The sequence below is a fragment of the Podarcis liolepis genome (genome assembly GCF_965112155.1).
Source record: "Podarcis liolepis genome assembly, chromosome: 14".
Taxonomy (NCBI): Eukaryota; Metazoa; Chordata; class Lepidosauria; order Squamata; family Lacertidae; genus Podarcis; species Podarcis liolepis.
Window position 1 is genome coordinate 44,719,406 of NC_139569.1, and position 22,843 is coordinate 44,742,248.

The following is a 22,843-nucleotide window of genomic DNA, read 5'->3' on the forward strand; positions in this document are numbered from 1 at the left end:
ACGCAAGGCATCTGTTTTGTCACTGAGCTATGGCTCTTCCCCAAAGCACCAGGATTGATTCAAACAGTGAGCCTCTCAAAACAAGCTGCTCAGGCAGAAGCTGCTCTTGCGCTAGAAGTGCATGCAAGGTTTGGAGAGTTTGCAACCTGGGATAAAATGAGGCTGGTGGATACAGAGAAAAGGGGAAAGTGTAGGTAGACTGAAAAGTACGTAAGGCTGAATATTCACAATTCACACACACCATCAACAAAGCACGAGCCATTTGAAGGCTCCTGCCAGCTCCTGCTGCAGAATGCCAGTGGTTTGCTTGTGGCACCAAGTGACAGGCAGATTCTGGCAGATGATTGCTTTCCCCAGAACACAGCTATTCAGTCGATGGTAACATTTGTTCCATTGCACCTCCTTGCCAGGAGCTACCACAATGCAGAAATAAGAAACAGGTTAGCCCTGATTTTAAGTTTTATTACATAGTCGTCATGGCACCACAGGAGTCACAGGAAGCATTCCTGGGCCCAATACCAAAGTCCAAAAAATACACAATAACCCCTGCCCATTCTCCGCTCCCTACAGCGGGTCTTGGCTTGTTAAGCAGGGGACTAGTCTCTTCAATAGGAAAATATATATATATGTGTGTGTGTGTTTGTGTGTGTGTATATATATATATGAACCTAAATGAAAAAATATACAGTTAGAAGAAGAGTTACTAGCTGGGGAAACTGCTGCTTTGCTTGTGGAGTCTATCAGCTCTGCAGGATCCATCTGAAAGGCCAAGAGGTATAATGTAGTAAAGGCAGAATCAGTCCAGGTTGCATGAGTTTGCTTGGCCTGGTTAGGAGATGGCCTTTGCCTCCGGTAGGAATGCATCCCAGTACTTCACAAACTGCACAGGACACAAGAAAGAGGAGGAAATGTCAGCAAAGGAAAACAGAACTGCTCATCTAAAAGTATCTAGTAACGCCACCCCCTTTTACCACCCACTGAAGGGCTTTGTTTCCTTCCTTAATTTTTTTAAGTGAGTAATCAACATGGCCCTGCAAGCTGCTGGGACATCTTTCTTTAGGCAAGGACATACAGCTGTGCTCTGCCTTGTGTAATACACAGGACAGAGTCTCTATTGAAGGGTCACAGGGCAGCTATACTTTGTGGTCCACTAGGTTTCGTTCTCATATGGGACCCCACTGGCATTATGCACTGGATAGGAGCAAAAGCAGGGCAACTCTAACGAGACAGGTGAGCATTTCACTGGGTTGCGTTGCACTGCAAGGTGTCTCCTGGGATAAATAGCCAGCAAATGATGAAAGTCAAGGGAAGATGTACATGGCTGATTGCTCCCTCACCTGTTGCTGCGAATGTAACAGCGTCTCCAGGTATTTGGTCACATGAGTTTTGAAATCTTTTGTTTTCTCTTTCTGTAGACAAAGGATGTAAAAGAATAATAATAATGAAGACTTAACCATCCCAACAGGAGGTTGTAGCAAGTCTCTTATGAGACATCAGGCACTAGGATTTGGCTTGATACTAAGGCATCCTGCTTTGTAGACAGCTGCATGCCCAATTAAACAAACAGAAACAAGGTTTGCCTATTGATGCCACAAAACCAATCAACCCCCAAGATGCCACAGAAATTATCTTACTGTAACGGAACAGTGATAACTGTTTTGAGCAGCAGGAACCGGCAGGCATACGGTTTGCAGATCTACCTGATTTCTAGCCGAAACCTTGCACCAAAGGCAAGTGCACAATAACAATTAGTTAAGGAGGCAGATATGTACTCAGAACTAGTAGGGTGTCTGCAGAGGAACTGGTTTTTGGTACTAGTACTGAAGCTCAGGACTTACACAGCAGCATCTACACCAGCTTCTCCCCAAAGCAGTGCTGTTCTTTTAAAGCAGCCCAATCTAGAAAAAAAGGCTTTTTGCTGTTGCTCCTGCTAAACTCACACCAGAAACCTTGGCTTATCTACTGCAGAATCACCAAAAGATCCAACAATAGATTCACACCTAGCTGCTGCCCACTCCTGTTGCAGTTTTGCCCAGCAAAATCAAGTCAACAAGGTCTGTTTCACACTAGATTCTGAAGCCACCTAAATACCTGCAGCCCAGTCTCACAAGCTATCACAGGAAGACTGACCAGCATTTCTTGGAGCTGCTTTGCAATGGAAGCTGAAACCTCCATGTTAAAGCATTCAGTCATATCCAAATCTTTAGCTTTCCTTGACACAGAGACTACCAACTACTGCGTATCTGCTTTAGGGCAAAGTTTATCAAATTAAGGGCAGTGAAAGCAGCATCCAAGTCAAACCTAGTTATGAGACCTCTCAACTTCCCCCACCCAGCAATATCTCAGTTCAGAGTGGTAGGAAACCAGGTCCCCCGGTCTGCCAGCGCCGTGTTAAACTGTCAAGTTAAAGGGGTTTCAATGCGCTTAATGCAAGTTCTATACCTCAAACCGCAACACCTCCTTCCGGAGAACTGTAGATATTCGTTCAAAGTCTCGCTCATATTGCGTCACACGAGATTCCCACTGCAGAAATGTGAAAAGGACAGATTGTCAGGATGCAGAAGTGTGTGTGTACATCTTCATTACACACAACTTGGCACTACACGTTTTAACACCCTATAACAGCCATGTAAGCAGATATATAAAGATAAGGCTTTTGTTAAAATCATCAGGTTTCCCCACTAACTGGAGGGGCTCATCTCTGAAAGAACTACGCCATATCTCCTTGCTTACAGATGAAGATTTGGTTCATATAACCCTTCTAAGTTCCTCGGGGCTTATTAGGATAGGGAGATACACACCAACAGGGATGGAGAGAGGAGACCTGTCAGCTTTGGGTGTCCCTCTCACCTCTGAGATCTCCTCTTTGGCTTGCTGAAGCTTGTCGGGTTTGTTGGCCCACAGCAGCCGAGCCTCCGTTTCTCGTTTCTTCTGCAGCATGATCTGGGCATCCTGCCAGCGTTGCCAGGTCTTCATCCGCTGGTCAAAGGCACCCTGTTGGAAGGGAAGGGCACACCTTCAGAACGAGTTTCTCCTCCATCAGGCAACACCACACACAACAACGAGTTAAATCAGAGCATCAAAAGACCCTCCAACGTATGGTACTCTTCCGAGACAATGGCCGGCTGTAAATGCTGCATCTTCAGTGGAATGTAAGAAATGGCCTTGGGAGGCTGGTAACTCAAACGAAAACACGTTGAAAAGGAAAGAATTGAGTTTCCATATAAATTAAGATGGAAAAGAAGAGTTTCTGTGGGAATGACTGTGCAAGCAGGCAGAGGACAGTAACTTCCAGGGATAAGAAAATGCAGTTACGTGAAACTTAGAAAGACGAATGAAAGATTTAAATTACTATAACCTCACTTGTTATTTGATATAATTTTGTTTTATCTATATGCAGGAGTCGGTAATGGGACAGCTGATGGTTGAGAAATTCGCTAAAAAAGGCTGTTAATTAGAGATAAATCTGGAAAATAAGTAGCATTTAACAGGGGAAATAATGGAAATACCTGAGAGAATGGGAAGCCGGTTTTTGAAAAAAAAATGTATTAAATTAGTTTTAATTTGGTGCTTTTGTATTATAAATTTGAAAAATAAAATTAAAAATTGGCACCCCCCCTCCACCTCCAACACATGTTGTGGACAGTGGAACAGCAGGATGATGGGTGTTCCACAGCCATCAATGCCAGAATAGCAGAGAGTTGTTGTTTTGATTACCCACAGACTCACTGCTATTCTGGAATCTGAATGAAGGGATCATGGGAATGGCTAGAGACAATTTAAAATGCCCTTGTCTAATATTAGCTAGCTGAACAGCCCAGTCAAGAACAGTAGTATTGCAAAGGCAGCTATTTAATTAATTAACAGTAACAATAATTTATTATTTATACCCCACCCATCTTTGGGTGGCTGCCAACATAATATTAAAAATAGAATCAAACATTAAAAACTCCCCTAAACAGGTCTGCCTTCAAATGTCTTCTAAAAGTCAGATAGTTGTTTATTTCTTTGACATCTGATGGGAGGGCATTCCACAGGGCGGGCGCCGCTACCGAGAAGGCCCTCTGCCTGGTTCTAACTTGTGTACAGTGACACACCTGGGTTTATTCAGAGCACAGACTTATTGTTTATATCTCAAGATAGTGGGGCTGGGCCTGGAAGCATTCTGAATGCAGCAGGCCTGGGGCTCTCAAGCCCATGACTGGGAACATAGGCATTACACATCAACACATTTAAGCTTCTTGTCAAGTCATTCTCACCCTCACAACAGAAAGAAGGCGAATGTAGTCACTCAGGAGCTCAGCCAGGAGGAAGAAGTCACTGTTGGCCTGTTCTTGGTGCAGCTGTTCAATCTTCTCTTCCACCTCAGCCAGCTGGGAGAGCGCCCGGGACATGGCGGTGTTGTCCTCTGAACTCCCCAGCATGGCTAAACTCTTGGCAAACTGACCCGTATTCAGCGACAGTTCTGGTGGGTGGAACAGAAAGCATTAAGCGCAGCAGGAAACGTGAGAAACTAAGCCAGCCAAAGATCACCGTTGGAGAGGCAGCAATTGGTTACACAATTCACTGGCTTGCACCTCACCATTTGGTATTTTGGGATATGCAGCAGCTGGAGACTGAAGATGCTACAGAAAGTAAGGACCTGCATTACAGTTTGCCACATGTTATGCCAATAATTGCATGTTGCTATTTGCCACGTGGCAGCCTCCCATGCCCCTGGAAGCTCTTTGCCTTCAGTAGCTATTACCCATCACTGCCATGCAGCCCCTAAAAGGTTGCCCAGAAGGGAATGTGAACGTTTGGGTTGAAAAAGGTTGCCCAGCCCCGATTTGCAGCATGCTCAAGATGCTGCACAGAGATCTATAGAAGTCTTGCATAGTTTTTCAGCTTTACAAAGCAGGTGCCAGGAGCGAGCCCACAATAATCACACCGTGCAAGCTGGAGTTAACTCTTTATTAGCAAAAGTATAATCTGCAAAAAATTGGCGGAGCACCAGGCCTCATGAGCACAGCAGCTCATCCCTGGTAGATCTTGCCCTATGGATCAGTTGCAGAGACTGAAAGCCCCCACCTCTTCACGGCTGCCTAGGTGCCCTCCTCTCCAGGGTTTTCCCCAAGCAATCGGAGACCGTGCCTGTGTGAATCCAACCTCTCCTCTGCCCCTTTCCTGCCTCTTCTGGTTCTAGGAGATGGGGGGAAGCTTGTTGCAGCAGGAGGGGGAGACACCTGTGACTCTTCTTGAGCCTGACTCATCTCTGCCTCCTGGCCTCCCTCCTCCCTGCTCCAGCTTCTGCCTCTGATTCTGGACTGCTCTCTGCCACAGACTCTCAAGCTCACCACATCCTGTTACCTCTTCTCAGTCTTCTTCCCTCTGACCATTCGTTGTTGTCCCACCACCACTCCCTGGGCTTTGAGCCCTCTCTGCTTGGTGGTTCCCCAACTGGTTCCTCCCACCTGTGCCCAACCAGTCCATGACAGCGAATTGTGATGTTACCTTTCCTGTGATTAACTAGCAGTTCTACAACAGCATGTAGCTTCCGCAGGCGCTGCTCCTCACATTCTACCTCCTGAAGCTTCTCTTCAAACCACTGAAAGAGGTAAAACCACCAAGGTCTCATTTTAAGGGAAGTCAATGTGATATCCAGCTAGGCCTGGAAACGCCAGTGTGATGCCCTCTGGATGCTGTTAAACTCCCATTAGCCCCAGTTAGCATGGTATACTCGAAGATGGTGCAAGTTGTGGTCTGCCAACATCTGGAAGCCGCCATGTTGGCAACCCCTGTGATAGGTATTCACTTCCACAAACACGCCCCAAAGAAACACATTAATGTCAAACATACAGCTGTTAAAAACTTACGATGTCCGACTCATTCATCTTGATGGTCATTTTGCTGACGGCATCAGTAGCTCTGTTGAACATCTTCAGAAGTCCAGCTCCACTCAGGGTCTGAGTGCCAACTGCTCGTGGCAACTGTAGGGAGAGTAAAGCCTGATCATCTACAGCAGGGGTCAGCAACCTTTTTCAGCCGTGGGCCAGTCCACTGTCTCTCAGACCTTGTGGAGGGCTGGACTATATATATTGGGGGGGGGGGATGAACGAATTCCTGTGCCCCACAAATAACCCAGAGATGCATTTTAAATAAGAGGACACACTCCTCTCATGTAAAAACACGCTGATTCCTGGACCGTCCACAAGCAGGATTGAGAAGGTGATTGGGCCGCATCCGGCCCCCGAGGCCTTAGGTTGCCTACCCCGATCTACAGCACTGACAAACTGAGCTACTTGAAGTCTTATATTAAGAGGCCATGAAAGAAGCATGAAGTATAAATGGGTACCAGAGATATTCCAAACAGAGGCGGGCAGCAATGTTTGGCAGAAAATATCCCCGAGTTCCATACAGTTCAGAAAATTGAAGCATCAGCCTGTATTCTGCACTAGGAAAAGCATCTTGTAAAACAGAAAAGGAGCTCCGAGGCCCATCAATTGTGAATGGTGTTTCTTCCCATATAGAAACTGCCTCCTAGGACTGGGTCCCTGCTTTGGAAAGAGACTGCCTGACCCACTTGCTGTTTTCTTTCCATGCTATGTCCTGTCCTAGTCAGCTGGGATGGACCACCAGGTGGGAAGAGGGGTTTATTGTGCAGCTGCTAACATGTCATATTGTGCTAGACACTGGAGTAGCTCTTGAAAGCTTATAAGGTTCTAATCTTGTTCTCTTCCAATTTCATGATAGCTGGGCCCAACAGCTGAGAAGGCCTCTCAGAGTACAAGGCATCAAGACCTCATCTGATCCAATCGCCTGCTAAAGATTAGCATCCTCCTCCAATAAGGCTGCTCAGTGAACAACCCATGCAACCCAGTAACAATAATAGTAATAGTAATTACTTGTACCCCATCCATCTGACTGGGTTGACCCAGCCACTCTGGGTGGCTTCTAACAGAGTAAAAAAGAACACAAAATACGCCAGACATGAAAAGCTTCCCAATACAGGGCTGCCTTCAGATGTCTATGGATATATTTGTTTATCTGTTTGACATCTGATGGGAGGGCGTTCTATAGGGTGGGTGCCACTACTGAAAAGGCCCTCTGCCTGGTTCCCTGTAACTTCACTTCTTGCATTGATGGAACCTTCAGAAGGCCCTTGGAGCTGGACCTCAGTGTCCAGGCTGAATGATGGAGCGGTGATGCTCCTTCAGGTATATAGGTAAACACCAAGTGGCCCAGAAGCCTTTGGGAAAAAAGTAAAACCAGTAGACCTCATTCTAAATCATGCTTCTGGAGCTGCTAGGAATACAAGGCCGTGACTTGGAAGCAATGGAGGGATATTGTTACAGACCCATTCCTAGAACACACTCCAAGTGTTCGCTGAACATACGGGTACTTATTTATGATTTGTGAACTGTGAATAGCGACTAGAACTTGCCTGCTTTCCTTTTTTTAAAAAAAGGAGAACATGATACAACTAGGCAACTTTTGTGGTGAGAATTCACCACAAAACCACACATTGACTGGAAAGCCTAATTTCACACCAGAACCAGTGAGCAAGGAAAGCAGAAACAAGCCGTGATGCCTCAGCACGAAACCAGAGGGTTGAAACTAGGCCTATTTGCTGAGAAGTTGGTTACAACTACAGAGAGCAACAAAGAGAAGAAGCTGTGGCCATGCTATGCATTGAAGTGTCTAATATTAGCCCTAGTAAAGGTAAAGGGACCCCTGACCATTAGGTCCAATCACGGACAACTCTGGGGTTGCGGCGCTCATCTTGCTTTATTGGCCAAGGGAGCCAGAATACAGCATGTGGCCAGCATGACCAAGCCGCTTTTGGCGAACCAGAGCAGTGCACAGAAACACTGTTTATCTTCCCGCTGGAGTGGTACCTATTTATCTACTTGCACTTTGATGTGCTTCCGAACTGCTAGGTTGGCAGGAGCAGGGACCAAGCAACTGGAGCTCACCCTGTCGTGGGATTCGAACCACCGACCTTCTGATCAGCAAGCCCTAGGCTCTGTGGTTTAACCCACAGCACCACCCGCGTCCCATATTAGCCCTACACAACTACAAAAGGAGAAAGTTAACTAAGTTAGCTCCATTCATTTCAATGGCTCTGCTCCAAGTAAACTTTGCTGAATACCACCCAAAGAATACTGACAAAAAAGAATCACAAGGCTTGCATAAGGAAGGGACCTCAAGAGCTTAGGGCTGGAGCACAAGACTGTTAAAAAAAAACACAACAACCTCTCCTCAGTGTTATACGCATCTAGTAATCCCTATGCCATCAGAAACTCCTTAGCCCCACTCCAGGAAGAACAGTCTGAAGTGGCATGGATTAAGTCCTAGTCAATCTGTATCAGGTGTCACATGTTGCTTACTAAATTGCTGCAAGACTGAGTGGCCCAAGAGCAGCTGACCAGAGGGAGAACACACAAGTGGTTTCTCTGTTTTGACAGAAGCTGTGACAAGAGGTTTGTGCCTTTCTACCTCTTCTGCAGCTCACTAATGTGTCCGAGAGTACAAGTTCGTTCCAACTGAGAACATCTACAAAACGAATTCCTCAAGAGTTTTACCAAATAAACTATGTTAGATAAATAAAGCGGGCCCCAAGTGCAGAAACACTTTGCAGACAAGTGTTGTGCACTCAGGTACGGCAGCAAACCAACCTCATCTTTTTCCAAGAATTCCCTGACATCTGGGTCTTGTAGCATGGCTGGATGGTTGACCGTTCTTTGAAGATACCTGTGGGAGAAGAAAGGATGAGGCCAGGCTCCCTTCATTTAGCATTTATTTTTTTTAAAAGGGGCGGGGAATGCACATTGACATCACAACATTCAGGACAACTGGAATGTGTGGAATTTGCATTTTGCCGGGATCCTCAACCAAGGGAGGAGGGTGTAGAATGTGTGGTGGCAGCTGTTAATGGAGAAGGAGACTTGAATGACATGGATGTTTAGGTTGGCATGATGGGCAAGATGCCTGTTTCAGCTTGAAAACGGCTCTTTAGACGGCAAGCAGCGGGATTCTGGGTTTAGAATCAGGTGATGGAGTCGAGCTGTGTGATTGCTCTTGGCGGAGGAGACAGGAGACTGGGGGAGCAGCAATGCTGGTGAAAGCATGGCATCAGGCAAGATGTGCAAGGGTGACATTTTGGAGCTGAATTTCGGAAGCCAAGCTCTAGGCATCTCCACTCCCAACATCAAGAGAGGTAACTTATTCAGGGAAAGACTATGGGGTGCAGCCTCTGCAAAACTGATGGCTAGCAGGTTTGCTCTCCAACTCATTTGAGAGGCACACTCCTAGATAAGGAAAGGTAACAGAACAAAACATGTGATGTCTTAAAGGAAGGTGACCCTTTTGCAGTCTGCATCACTGATAGCAAAAGTGTAACAAAGCAGAACAAGAACTGGAACGGTGCCTGCTTCCTCTCTCACTTCCCTATCCAATGAGAGATACCTGAACCTGCTTTCGATTTTAATTATCTTTGCCAGCCCCTGTTTTTATCAGAATTTAACTTCAGCTAGTAGGATCATGCTAGAAGAGGCTTGTTTTTTTGTAAAGGTATGGTTACAGAGAATGTTTTATAACTGATGGAAATTCACAGGATGATGACCCTGAGGAATTTTAAGAAAAAGCATGCATTGTTAAAATCAGCTTGAAAGCAAAGGAGATACTTTCTTTATTAGGTTGAAGTCAGAGGATTTCTTCTCAGAAGTCAAGAACAAAAAGGAGGCTGCGTTTTGTATTATGAATTATTTCAGGCACTTCTTCCAAAGCTTTCAATATTTGCTCCTCTGACAACACAAAGGAGAAGGGTTAAAGATCTATGGCTTCCTACCCCAACCTGGTGACCTCCAGATATTTTGAATGGCAACTTCCATCACCCCACCTAGGCATATGGCTAAGAAGGCTCAGAGCGATCTCTGCTTGGGGATTGGGAGAGCTGTTGCCATTCAGAGAATACTAGAGGGACCAATGAACTGACTCCATATATTGCAGTTTTTCCTTGGTAAAGAGTTTTACATAGCAGAGTAGGCCAAGTGAACAGCTTACCGTGGCCTTTGACAACGGTCAACTACAGCAGACAGTTACATGCATGGAGTGATTACCTTTCCAAGGCAGCTCGTCGTTTTTCTAGGAATTCTGTGGAGGAAGAATCTTCTTTCCCAACTTTTACTTTGGTCATTCCTGGAACAAGAACGAAGCGATATGGTCAGCTGTACCTGTGCTGCACCTTCAGCTTGCTCTCGCTGTGGCTTTCATAGGACAAACATGTCCTCGGTGCAGCACCTGAGCACCCATGTGAAGAAAACTGCTCTCCACTCTGCAAGCACTGTGCGCAACTGGCTCCAACAGTGCTTGCAGAGCAAGTCAAAGAGCCAGAAAGGCATTATGACAACAGCACAGGTCACATGAACACTGTGTGTCCAGAAGGGCATTGCTCTCTATAGAAAGCCACAACATTCTGTGTAGAGCCCAAAGGCAGAAGTGCTACAAGAGGCTGAGAGATGCACATGGAGTATTGGAGCAGTGTAGTAGAGAACTGCAAACTGAAGCAGGCAGTGAAACTTCACCAGTATCAGAGATGCAATATTAGGAAGGAAGTCAGGTATGCCTTATGTGTTTATCGCTCTCTACAAAACGAAGAGCAGCCAACAATTACACGCACAAGGACAAGGTGGGCTGATGATGCTTTCTTGTTGCACAGTGTTATGCTTTTAAAAGTCCATTGTTTTAAGTGTTAATAACCTTGGAAAGCTTAAGATCACAGTATCAAGGGCACCTCAATTACAACGATGCACTGAAAACAGAGAGCAGAGGTCAGCAGAGATGTTGCTGGCAGAGCGACTGACCAACCTCACCTATCAAACTCTTCTCAGGAGGTGGGGGGACGATGAATCCATTTTGTGCGTGCTTCTCTGATAGCTTCTCATACAAGCCCAGGAAGTCGCTGAATCTCCTCTTCACGGAGAACTGCTTATTCCTGAACATTGGCAAAGTGGTCTGAGGAGGACACAATGGCATCACGTTAACATGGAGCATCCTGTATCAAGTTATATCTTACAAACACAAGCATGTGCATAGAGATGCTTTGCTTGCAGAATTCTTGAAGCTATAAAAATAAACTATTCTTTGCCACTGCTGCGCTGCCACCACTGAAAGAACTGAAAAACACACAACATTGGCAAGCATGAATTTTACATGCTGCAGTCCTTTGACTGCTTACCTGGGAGTAAACCGCTTTGAAGACAAGAGGACTGAACTCTGAGTAAAACATACTTAGGATTGTACCATAAGAATATGAAAGGCACTACATATAGTAAAGGTAATGAACAGTCCACATTATTAATTATATATTTCTTGATTTTTTACTCAGACAAAATGACAATGGTGGAGATGAAGCTGCTGCTCTCCAGAGGTTCCCAGGCATGGTCAGGATACAAAAATTCTACTGAGATAAGGCTGTGACCTGGTTTATGCCACTTTGCTTCCCTTTGAGTATACCATATGAAACTGTCCTCCACCCCAGAAAACTTGTAAAAATGGTTTGCCATGCAGCATGAAGAAGTTATGTTCAGAAGCAAAGACTCTCATGAAACTCTTTGGATCCTGCCCAGTATATGTTTACTCATTTGCAGGAACAGGAGAAACACAGCTTGGAAACAGAAACCACCAGCACTGTGGCTGGGCTGCAAAAGGATGAGCAGATTTAACTCACCAACTCCTTGTCTTTTAACTGATCAACTGAGTACATGAGATGTGCATGTGACTAAAGATTCCAGAGCGGACGCTTCGAGATATTCATGGAAAATATTAAGAAAAGCTTTCTGTTAGGAGCTTCCCTCTTACTGAGATTTACCCAGAACCAAGTGAGCATAAAAAAGTCCTTTAACTCTCAGCTCCAGAAATTTAAGTTGGCCTTAGCTGAGCAAAGCAAAGCTGTAGTTGAACAGTCTGCTGGTGTAACTAGGTATTTAAGTTCTATTTCTTAGCCATTAACTGGAATGTTGTCATGCTGAAGAAGAGACTTGTGTAAGAGGTTGCACACCCCTATTAAAATAGTTTCCAATCATGCAAAAATATTTTTATTATTATTAAGAAGTTCAGTTTTTCTATATCATGCTTTGATGTGTGTGTCTGGGGGTTGGGGTTGGGGTGAGGAGAAGGCCTTTCCTCTGAACTTTTTGATGCATCTTACTGTGTTTTTTGTATTTTCCTTCAGAATGTACTCTCTGGAAGCCACAGGAGTCTGACTCCTCTGCTGCTTCCCTGTAAGGCCAGCACCAAACAATATAGGAAGAGTAGGAAGGGAAATGACTGTGCTACCCTAAGAAAAGAAACCTGGTGTGTAATCAGTCGATTGAAAAGTGCATTGACTACCCAAGGTTTGCAGTGCAATACCAATGGAAAGGCAATTTAAGCAGAAAGAAACTTTGCATTGATTGGACTTGGTGCTACCAAGAAAGAGTGTAAGACATACCTGTGTTGACACCTTGTAGGCCACATAGGCATTCATACCATCTCCTATGGAAAGGAGGAGAAAGGAAGGAAAAATTCAGTTGTCTCTAGCAAACTGCCATACTGAAGCTGTGGGGATGCCTCCTCCTAGTGGGCTCTTGATAAACTGATTAACGGAGGCTGTTGCCCAGGATAGCTAAAGAATCTCTGCTGATTGTTTGAGGGTCATGCCAGGAATTGCAAACTAGCTTTGATCTTATCACATTGCTGTGGATTAGCCTGTGTACCTTACGCAAGGTTCTTAGTGCAATCGTGGTGTTTACATGTGCTCAAAGCACATTTGAAGCATACTGAACTCCACACCATTTCAAGGCATGAAGTGACCTTGAGAAATTAAGAATCAGGGTTGTTTTTTTGGGGGGCGGGGTTGGAAGTCCTGCTTAGCTCCCAAATGGCTTATGCTATTCTACTGGGTGAGACCCTAGAATTTTGCTTTTTAGAAAACTATCAGGAAGACAATCCTCCAATATTGAATTCAACATTACCTGCAACAACTCACACTTCCACAATGGCTGGGCAACTATATTTCAGCCTAGCAAGGTGACACAATTTACCTGAAGCTGAACGTAAACTTACCAAACTAGCAAGTATAGAAAAAGGGATGGGAAGCTAAAAATGGCAGGAAGTGAAAAGTTATAAGCACTAAACAATGAATCAATTTAAAAGTGAGATAGTTAAGCAACTTCTGGCCGAGAAGTTTCCGGGCAGCAGCGTGAATCACAAGCTGAGCCATGTGATGTTATAACAAAGGCATGCAGAATTCTGGGCTGCATCTCATGTTTCCTATATCAAAAACATTTGGAATTCAATAGGCTACTGCTGGAATAATATGTGCATCAGCTGATTTTGTTGTGGAGCGTGTGTGTGGGGGGGGCAGTGAACCATAGAAGACTCCAGAAACAAGTTTGCAATGAAGGTTTTAGAAAAGCACGGTAGTTTGTAATACTGTAAATAAAGTTTACTAAAACAGAGTGTTAGATCTGGTAAGCAAGCAAAGACGAAAACAGTTAACCGGTCAAGGATGAAACATTCTGAACATTTCCCATTCCACTGAATAAATAAGCCCCACTTGAGTATTTTTCCATCTTGCTAGTCATCCCCCATGTATGGAGGTGGTTCAGATGATCCAGGAGGTCTCCTTCAGCTATCCAACCATACAAGCTACAGGATGCTGACAGCTGAAGCTTACACAATAGTGGCTCCTCGGTGGTGCCAAGTACTGTCTCTACTTCCTACAAAGATGAGCCTAACATAATAATTAGTGACTTGTTATACTGCTAGGATCTGGGAGAGCTCTGCACATCTGCCCCAGGCTGAACAATTAAGTAGCTGTTATGGCACTGAAGGCATTTTTTTTTTTTAAAAAAAGAACACACATAGGATGCTGGCCAAAGAATCCCTTCACTGTACACGGCTTGCTTTTCAGAGCATAGAAAGTCTAAAAGCAAGTAGCATGAATAGATACAGAATTCTTTTTGCAGAATCCTTTCCAGTAATAAAACCTGCAGGATCTGTGCAGCTGCAATAAAATATATGTGCCAAATTATCTATTATGCAAAATAGCTGCATCTCAGCTGGTCTTGAAATATTCCTCTCCAAGAAGTCAACTCCTGGTGTTGCTAGGTGAAAATGGTGCACATGCTTTGAATGCCAGTAAATTGGAAGTTGGTTGTATTAAGTCAGGACCTCAGAGAATGGTTGTGTGCATTCAGCCAACAGCTGCAAGGAAGGTGCAAGCCAGCACACTGTACATTGTACATTTGAATTTTAAGGTTCCTGTACACCAGCTCCCAACACACTGCTGTCTCTCATTTAAGTAGCATTTTTGGGAATTCGGGCACAAGAGTAGCTGAAGTGCAGGTATTGTTTTAGGCAAGCTCTTGTATTCAGGGCCCAAGTTGCTTTTTAAAGCACAAAGCCTTTTAAAAATGTTGAGCAGTTTAAAGAGCACCACAGAAATTCAGGAGTGAGAGGGATGATGCTGAACAAACTGCTGTACTGCTGCTTCACCCCTCTATAGAGCTGTGCATCAGTCAAAAGCCTCTATAGAATCAGATTAAAAACTAAATATTCAGGTTGTTAATTACTCAACAGACACAAAGTGTAACTTAAAAGGATCATCTGTTGCTTGGAAAATAAGCTTGAAGCAATGACTTCAGCACCTGCAGTAACAGAACACAATTGCCTTAAGCTTCCGGTCAAGAACACAATATATAAGATCATCCAGCTTCAGAATGGGCATCTACTGTACAGCCTTATTACACTTGAACATATACAAGTTAAGAAACCCATGTGATTTATGCTGCTAATAGCCGACTATCACCCACAATGGCACAGAAGGGGAGTGGGAAGTTAACACAGCAATTTATGCAGTTTTTCCCTTGACAGTACTATTCTATCACATTTTTGGCAACAGGAAAAACTTCAGAAACAAGAAGCTTTTGCAGAATCTTGCACTGCTGTTCTATGCAAGAAGCAAGAGCAAAGTATTGAAGTTGATCCATAACAGTAAGTGATGGGGGTTGACAGTTCAATCAGTGCCGTTCTGAGCTCCACCACCGAAAGCAGAACTTTATTACTAGCCTTCCTCAGTCCGGAAGGCAAAACACATACGCATGCAGCTTTCCCCTTTAATTATGTCAAGTAATTTCCATTTCATAGTGACTCACCAATTTTCTCAGGATCACTCACTTCCACTGAAAGTTCAAATTTGTCTTCCTGTTCCTCTTCTTCCAACTGTAAGAGAGGGACATTCAAGTCAGTTAACCCAGGGACTTCTGTCAGGACGTGTATCAGGCACAACATAATATTCAGATTTGTGTGTATATTAAATATTGTGTGAATATTAAAAGAGTTAGGGGTAGATTAAAGGCTCCAGCATGTAGAGCTCATTCATGTTCAATACATAAAAACATAATTTCTAACATAGTACCACAGCTCTGAAGTATCTGCTCCAAAAGCATTTCTATGGAACCTACTGTTTCCTAAAAAATTGTCTCCTAAAAAACTCATTTTTGTAAGTTTTTTTTCTATTTGTCAGGTTCAATAGGGTCGTCGTCCCCCAATATTTATATATAATTGACAAAATAGTAAATGTTGTAAACTTTAAAGTTGCAAGGCAGGATATATGTACAGTGGTACCTCGGGTTACATACGCTTCAGGTTGCATGCGCTTCAGGTTACAGACTCCGCTAACCCAGAAATATTACCTCGGGTTAAGAACTTTGCTTCAGGATAAGAACAGAAATCGTGCTCCGGCAGCGCGGCAGCAGTGGGAGGCCCCATTAGCTAAAGTGGTCTTCAGGTTAAGAACAGTTTCAGGTTAAGAACAGACCTCCAGAATGAATTAAGTTCTTAACCCGAGGTACCACTGTATTTTAAATATTACCTGTTAGATGTGGGTATGAAATTAGCTTAGGGATGTAGCAGGCTATTCACAATAGTCACCAAGATTCACCCTTCCCATATAGTCAGTTATATATTGTATATTCACCTGGGAAGGGTGAATCTTGGAGGGACGCGGGTGGTGCTGTGGGTAAAACCCCAGTGCCTAGGGCTTGCCGATCGCATAGTTGGCGGTTCGAATCCCTGTGGCGGGGTGAGCTCCCGTCTTTCGGTCCCAGCTCCTGCCCACCTAGCAGTTTGAAAGCACCCTTAAGTGCAAGTAGATAAACAGGTACCGCTTTATAGCGGGAAGGTAAACGGCGTTTCCGTGTGCTGTGCTGGTGCTGGCTCGCCAGAGCAGCTTCGTCACGCTGGCCATGTGACCCGGAAGTGTCTCCGGACAGCGCTGGCCCCCGGCCTCTTAAGTGAGATAGGCACACAACCCTAGAGTTGGATACGACTGGCCCGTACAGGCAGGGGTACCTTTACCTTTATATGACTAGACAATCACAGAAACACTTACCTCCTCATAGGTTTTTGACTGTGGCTTAGAAGGCAAATTTGCTGTTTTCTCTAAAGAAGGGACAGGGCTGATCACAGTAGCCATCTCTTTCTTCTGGTTGTTTTGTGTGCTATCAAGAGACAATTCTACAGTGGCATCTGAAAGTGGATAAGATTTATAACTGGGGGCAGAGAACCGGAATGGTTTAGGAATCAGGAAAGATGTTGAGTTTTTCTAGGCCAGAAGAAATGTATCAGGAAGAGCTACTAGACATTATCCTCCCCAATTCCAGCCTGTGTGGCAGGCATACAAGTTAGAGATTCGCCGTAATCTTTGGCAATCAAATCTGATCAAGGAATATAAATATGGAACTATAATGCTGCTGCACTCCTTCTTTGTACTAGGCCACAACACCAATTCCTGCTCTTTCTGGATGGATTTATAGTGAAATAATTGCCTAAGTCATACTGCATACCATAAGAAGATAATAGCCCCCTGGATCAGGCCAATGGTCTATTTAGTTCAGTATCCTGTTTTCACAGTGCCCCAAGGAAGACTGCAATCAGGACCTGAGCGCAACAGCAATTTCCCCTCCTGCAGGTCCAAACAACGGCCGTCCAGAAGTATGCAGCCTTCAGCAGTAGAGGTCAGGACTGCACTGAGAAGCCACCTGAAAGCTGTCATTTAGGTTATGTATAAACTTTGTTTTCTTCTCCGAACTTATTTTATTGACCTTTTCAAAATACCAAAACAAGAATAAACTTCATTTTGCATAAACTTCATCTTGTTAGCAAACAGGTCCCATCAGTTCCCAAACTATCTGAAAACAAATGGCCAGTTGTCAGCTTAAAAAGAAGAGGAACACATGTAAATTGTGGGCTGGACCTAGGGACATATCTAGGCGCACGTACGACAGATGAGGTGGTTGGGTTTCCTGTTTGGGAGCTTTCATGTTTCAAGTATAGTTTAGTACAAAGACTTGAGGGCCTGCTAATTTCACTTCCTTAACCTAAACACAGAGCAGCTACTAGCCTGGGCATAAGCACTCCTTGGAGAACATGCAATTATCACAAAACTGTCCTAATTTGAACATGTAGAATTACCAGAATTAGAAATACCATACATTTGTTCCAACTAGCTTTCAGCTAGTTAAATACTCTACCTGGTTTTAAATCTCCAATGATCCTCCTTGGCTCAGATTTACGTGTCTAATATTATCACCATCTAATATTATCTACTTAGCGTTCATATAAATGTTCATACAAATGTTCACGTGCGCTATGCTGTAAGTCTTACAACCATGTAAGATAACTCTGTATTATTACTTCCCACCCACCCCATGTTGCAGATGAGGGCACGGAGGCTGAGATCACCTCCTTGAGCTTGTGGTAAAAGCAAAATTAAAACTGGAGATTTCTTGATCTGTAGTGCCACTACAGCACAACTTTTGAGCTCATGTCCAGAGATTTTCTATAGGAGAGATCTAAAGCCCCATTTCTGCAAAAGGGTTAACAGCAAAAGACTGCTGTAACGGCTACATGGGTTTTAGCAGAAGAATATCAGCAGACAGGCTTGCTTGCAAAGTCAAGGTGTTTGTTTCTAGCAACTTTGTAACACCTTAACACAAAGCACCTCTTCTCCTGTGCAACTGGAGAATCCACAGCAGTGAATGCTTTCTTAAGAACTTACACCATCACACCTGGTAAGAAGACATACCTGCGAATAGGTCCTGATCATCCTGTTCCTCCTGAACACCATTTTCTGTGGAGGTAGTTCTTACTGGTACAGGCGACTCTTTCTTAGGCGACATTGGCTTGCTCTAAGAAGAACAGACAACAGTTATTATACATGTTACAAAGTTAAATCTGTTATTGAAGTATATGCCTGAAAAAATACATTGCATGCCTTCAGCCACATGGATGCCATGTGTTTCACAAAACTCTGCCAACTTTACCAATGGTACACTTATTTTGCAAACCCATTGTTTTTCAAACCCTTATTTTTTTAAAAAAAAAAAAACCTTCCCATTTCAGTACATTAAGTATGTTTCTTCTCAGCAGCTATGAAGAATAAAAGTAAAAAAAAGCTTCTTTGGGGTGGAATTAATAATGCATACATTGGTGCATTTTACACTATTCTGTCATTGCAGTGCTGGCTTATAAAGGCCCACTGTTTCCCAACAGCTTTCTGAAGACACAATGCTCTGGTATCTGGAGACAGCACTGACACTGTTTGCACGGCTGAGTTGCTAATTTCAAAATAAATAAATAAAATAGCAGCATGAAGGGGGTCACAGACCCAAGAGACACCATGGACAGAGCTGTTGAGGCTAGAAGTCAGACTCTTTGTTGCCAGAGCAATGAGCTGCAGGAGCAAGGCTTGCTGACGACAAACAAATCCTTGGAAGGCTTCAGCCCCCTGCAGCTCTGCCAGAGCCATACTGCTTCAGAAGAAGTTCTTATGTTTTATGCGCTCCCTGAAGTTCTAAGTTGCAGAAACTTGATTGGAAGTTTGAGGCTGCAAGTTTCTGCACTCTTTTATTCTGTATGAAGAGGCACAGCTCATGGCAACATGCGGCCCTACAGTTAAATAAGGATGTATTGTTCCCCAAAATACAGCCTTAGTCCATTCTTCTGCTTTGGTACTTGCATTTCTGTATCAGTAAGAGCTAGAAATATGGTACTGTAGGGGGCGGGGAATTAGATCAGAAGTAGATATACTATTATCCATGGAGAATTCTTAGAAAGTTACCAATACTGAGCAGAGTAAAGCTAGCCTTTCCAACAGCTCTAGTCATTTTGGTGAAGTTTTGCAAGTTTTGCATGATTTCTACAGAGATTGAGCAACTTCCGGCATCATGCTTACTGATTCTTTCCAGTCAATTGGTGCCACAGAGTTCTTCCTCATCCCCTTACCAGGAATCTGAATTTCAAGTTCATCTCCTTTTATGTGGGTATCTCAAAACCATTCACTTTTTAGGTTTTGCAGTTTATCCCACAGACTGTTACCTGAAAGAAACATTTCTTTCTGGAAACATAAGACCTGGTAAACATTGACTAACTATGACTCTTAGCCAATTAGCTGCATCTAGATAAGATAGGGCATCCACTGCAAAAAAGGGGCTCCACAAGCAGAATTCTATGCCCTGTTTGCAGTTTACAAGTTCCCTTCACATTAACTTAAGTTTGGTAGCAGTAATCTTCTAAAAAAGGAATCAGGATAGGACAATTTTGCTAAAAACTTAATTGCACCAAACTTTTCCCATCACATCAATTATATTCCATCACACGATGAACATCCCCAGGACTGGTCAAAGGATGGTTGAATGAACATGGGCAGTTTTTTGCATGCAGTAAGAAAGGCTTTTCAGGATGTTGTTGATAAGAACAGGTAAAAATTGTCATTATCAGCAACAGTAAGAATGTGAATCAGTAGATTAAAGTTATCCTCCTTTTGAGGACAGTAGATTAAAGTTATCCTCCTTTTGAGCAATTAAACATAAAGTAAATTCAAGTCCTTTCAGACAAATGGAGAGGATAACTGTTCAGTGGAAAACATACCACTGACTCAGGATGCAAAAGTGACAGACGAGTGTTTAAAGACTAATCAGGTGTATGACCTAGTATTCCAGCAGAAGTGTAACATAAAACAAGCCTCAAAGTAAACAAAATTCATTTTAAGACAAGCAGTAGCAGCAACTCTTAGGAAGAATACAAAATATATGCACTTATGCAGCATGGGATTTAGAGAGCCTCCTATAAAGTCTTATTAGCAAAGAAAGGCTGTGAAACAGAGAAAAGATAATAGATTAAGTAGCTACAGAGAGGTAACATATTAGGCTGCTGCTTTAATGCAATGGACAAAACTGGGAATTAATAATAATAATAATAATAATTTATTTATACCCCGCTCTCCCCAGGCTCAGGGCGGTTGAATTGAAACCTAGACCTGAACTCAACCCAAGCGTAGAACTTTGATCAAACAGTCAACACCAGTGGGACCTCCAGCCATCCAAAAGAGGGGGCAAAGATGATTTTATGTTCTAGATTTAAACTGCTTCCAAGCCTCCACCATGCAACAGATTCATAACATAAGCCCAAGATTTGATTTCCCATTACCATATCCTTACAATCAATCAATCTGCAGCATTCTGAGAGGAAGCCATGCCCACTCTATTGCAGGGAAACCAATAAAGAACCTTGTGGCACTTTAAATGCCACCAGGTTTATCATAACACATCTTCAAGTACATAACAGAGTACAGGAAGACTGCATAAATGGGCTACCCTCAGAAGGCAGGTGCCTATACAGGAAGGGGGAGGGGAAATGGGTAAGATATTCGCCATTTAGCCCTTCCAGCACCACATGCATGATTCTTTATGGAATTCGTACACCATCTTTCACTGGAAGGTCACAGAACGCCTTACAACACAAAAGCACAACACAAAATGCACGACGAAAACAACACAAGCAGACCAACCGCACCTTCCCACTCGCATGCACACCCTTGCTGAACAACTTCGTGGAAACTAAAGAAACTAAAGAAGTGGGCAGTTTGCAGCCCGTTTCCGAAAGCTTGCACTGCCATTAAGTTTGCAATCCTACACACACAATTTCTCATTATATATATATATATATATATATATATATATATATATATATATATATATATATATATAATTATGATTTTCAGTTTTATGCATTTCAATTAGTTTACAGTCATTTTAACATTTCGAAACTTGACTCCCTCCCCCTCCCTCTTTCTGCGGTTCCTTAAATTTGTTTTTAATATTTTCTGCTCCACACACACACACACACACACACACACACACAATTTCCGGGGTAGCAAAGCCCCACCGAACCCTGCGAGGCTCCGCTTCGGGCGAGACGGTGCACGGGCGCATCGGACCCGCCGTGGCCCCTCCTCGCCCTTGGCCAAGTCCGCAGAAACTTCTCAAGGCGGCGCTGAGGGGAAGGAGGAGGAGGAGGGCGACTGACAAGGGGGGGGGGTCCCAGCAGGGGGAGGGAGGGGGGCGCCCCCCCGAGGAAGCCACTCACGGAGCTGCCGGTGAAAATGTCCTCCCCGTCCGAGTCGCTGCCCGCCTCCGGGACGCCCGCAGGCTCCGCCGCGGGGAAAGGCGGAGGCAGCCGGTCCACAGGGGAGCCTCCCGACGCCATGTCGCCGCCGCCACCGCCGCCGCTGCCACCCGCGGAGGCCACTTCCGGCTCCCGCACAGCCCCGCCGGAAGCGGCAACAGGCGGCTTATGGGGAGAGGGCAGCCCGCGGCGGCGCCAGGATGAGGGGGCGGGGCCTCGGAGAGGAAAAAGGGGCGGAGCCGGAGCCGCCCCTGGGAAAGAGGGAGGAGAGGGGGACGGAGGTGGGCAGCCAATCAGGGCGGGGGAGCGAGGAGCAGGGCGTGGCCTCTTGGCATCCTCCTCGCCCAAGCCTGGTCCTACCTCGCTTGGCTTCTCGTCCAGTGGAATTGAGCGGGGGGCTTACTCCCGAGTAGACGCATGCCTGGTGCTGGGCAGCCGGCTCCGCCTTGCTTTTCCAAGGAGCGCAAGGCGGCCTACTACGCGGCTCGCTTGAGGCAATGTGGGGTGGCGAGACCCGCAGGGGCAACAGATCCTGCCTCTTCCGCCATGTAGGGTTGCCACCTGGTTCTGGCAAAATACAGGACAGGGTGGGGTGGTTGGGGGGGATCCCCCCCCCCAAGAAAGCGGTGCATTACGATCTAACGGGATGGCCCCACCCGAATTTGTCACATGCACACATAAACTTAAAAAGGTAAGGGGACCCCTGACCATTAGGTCCAGTCGTGGCCGACTCTGGGGTTACGGCGCTCATCTCGCTTTATTGGCCGAGGGAGCCAGCGTTTGTCCGCAGACAGCTTCTGGGTCATGTGGCCAGCATGACTAAGCCGCTTCTGGCAAACCAGAGCAGCTACTTGCATTTTGACGTGCTTTCAAACTGCTAGGTTGGCAGGAGCTGGGACCAAGCAACAGGAACTCACCCCGTCGCAGGGATTCGAACCACCAACCTTCTGATCGGCAAGCCCTAGGTTCTGTGGTTTAGACCACAGTGCCACCCGCGTCCCCTACACACAAACTTATGAATGTACAGATTTGACTGTGCTTTGCTGCTTTGTATAATGCACGTAGGGGCCATAGGGGCTTCGGACCCTACAATAAAATATTTGAGGGGGCCACTCCCACCCAGTTAATAGGCATTCCCATTCAAATAGTGTGTGCACTGCATCATGTGACTAATTATCCGGGGTAGGGCTTACCTGAGCCCCTACAGTATTTTATTCAAGTTGGCACTCCTGATAATGCACACTGTATCCCTCACCCAAAGAGTTAAAGGTGGCATACATGGTCCCATTTAATCCCAACAACATTGCCAGGTAGGTTAGGCAGAGAGACTGACTGGCCCAGTCATGCAGTG

At 44.8% G+C, this 22,843-nt stretch overlaps 1 protein-coding gene across 1 annotated transcript; it reads right to left on the reverse strand.

The window, feature by feature from the left end:
- Nucleotides 1-441: 441 nt before the first annotated feature.
- On the reverse strand, nt 442-21,719 carry SNX1 (sorting nexin 1). The gene is made up of 15 exons (XM_083475848.1): nt 21,454-21,719; nt 18,113-18,215; nt 16,418-16,554; nt 15,180-15,246; nt 12,473-12,516; nt 10,854-10,995; nt 10,101-10,179; nt 8,658-8,733; nt 5,856-5,969; nt 5,494-5,587; nt 4,260-4,465; nt 2,851-2,994; nt 2,443-2,523; nt 1,338-1,409; nt 442-880 (listed from the first exon to the last, which is right to left on the reverse strand). The coding sequence occupies exons 1-15, from the start codon at nt 21,571-21,573 to the stop codon at nt 830-832; spliced, it is 1,530 nt and encodes a 509-aa protein (XP_083331974.1). The 5' UTR covers nt 21,574-21,719; the 3' UTR covers nt 442-829.
- Between the last annotated feature and the right edge of the window lie 1,124 nt (nt 21,720-22,843).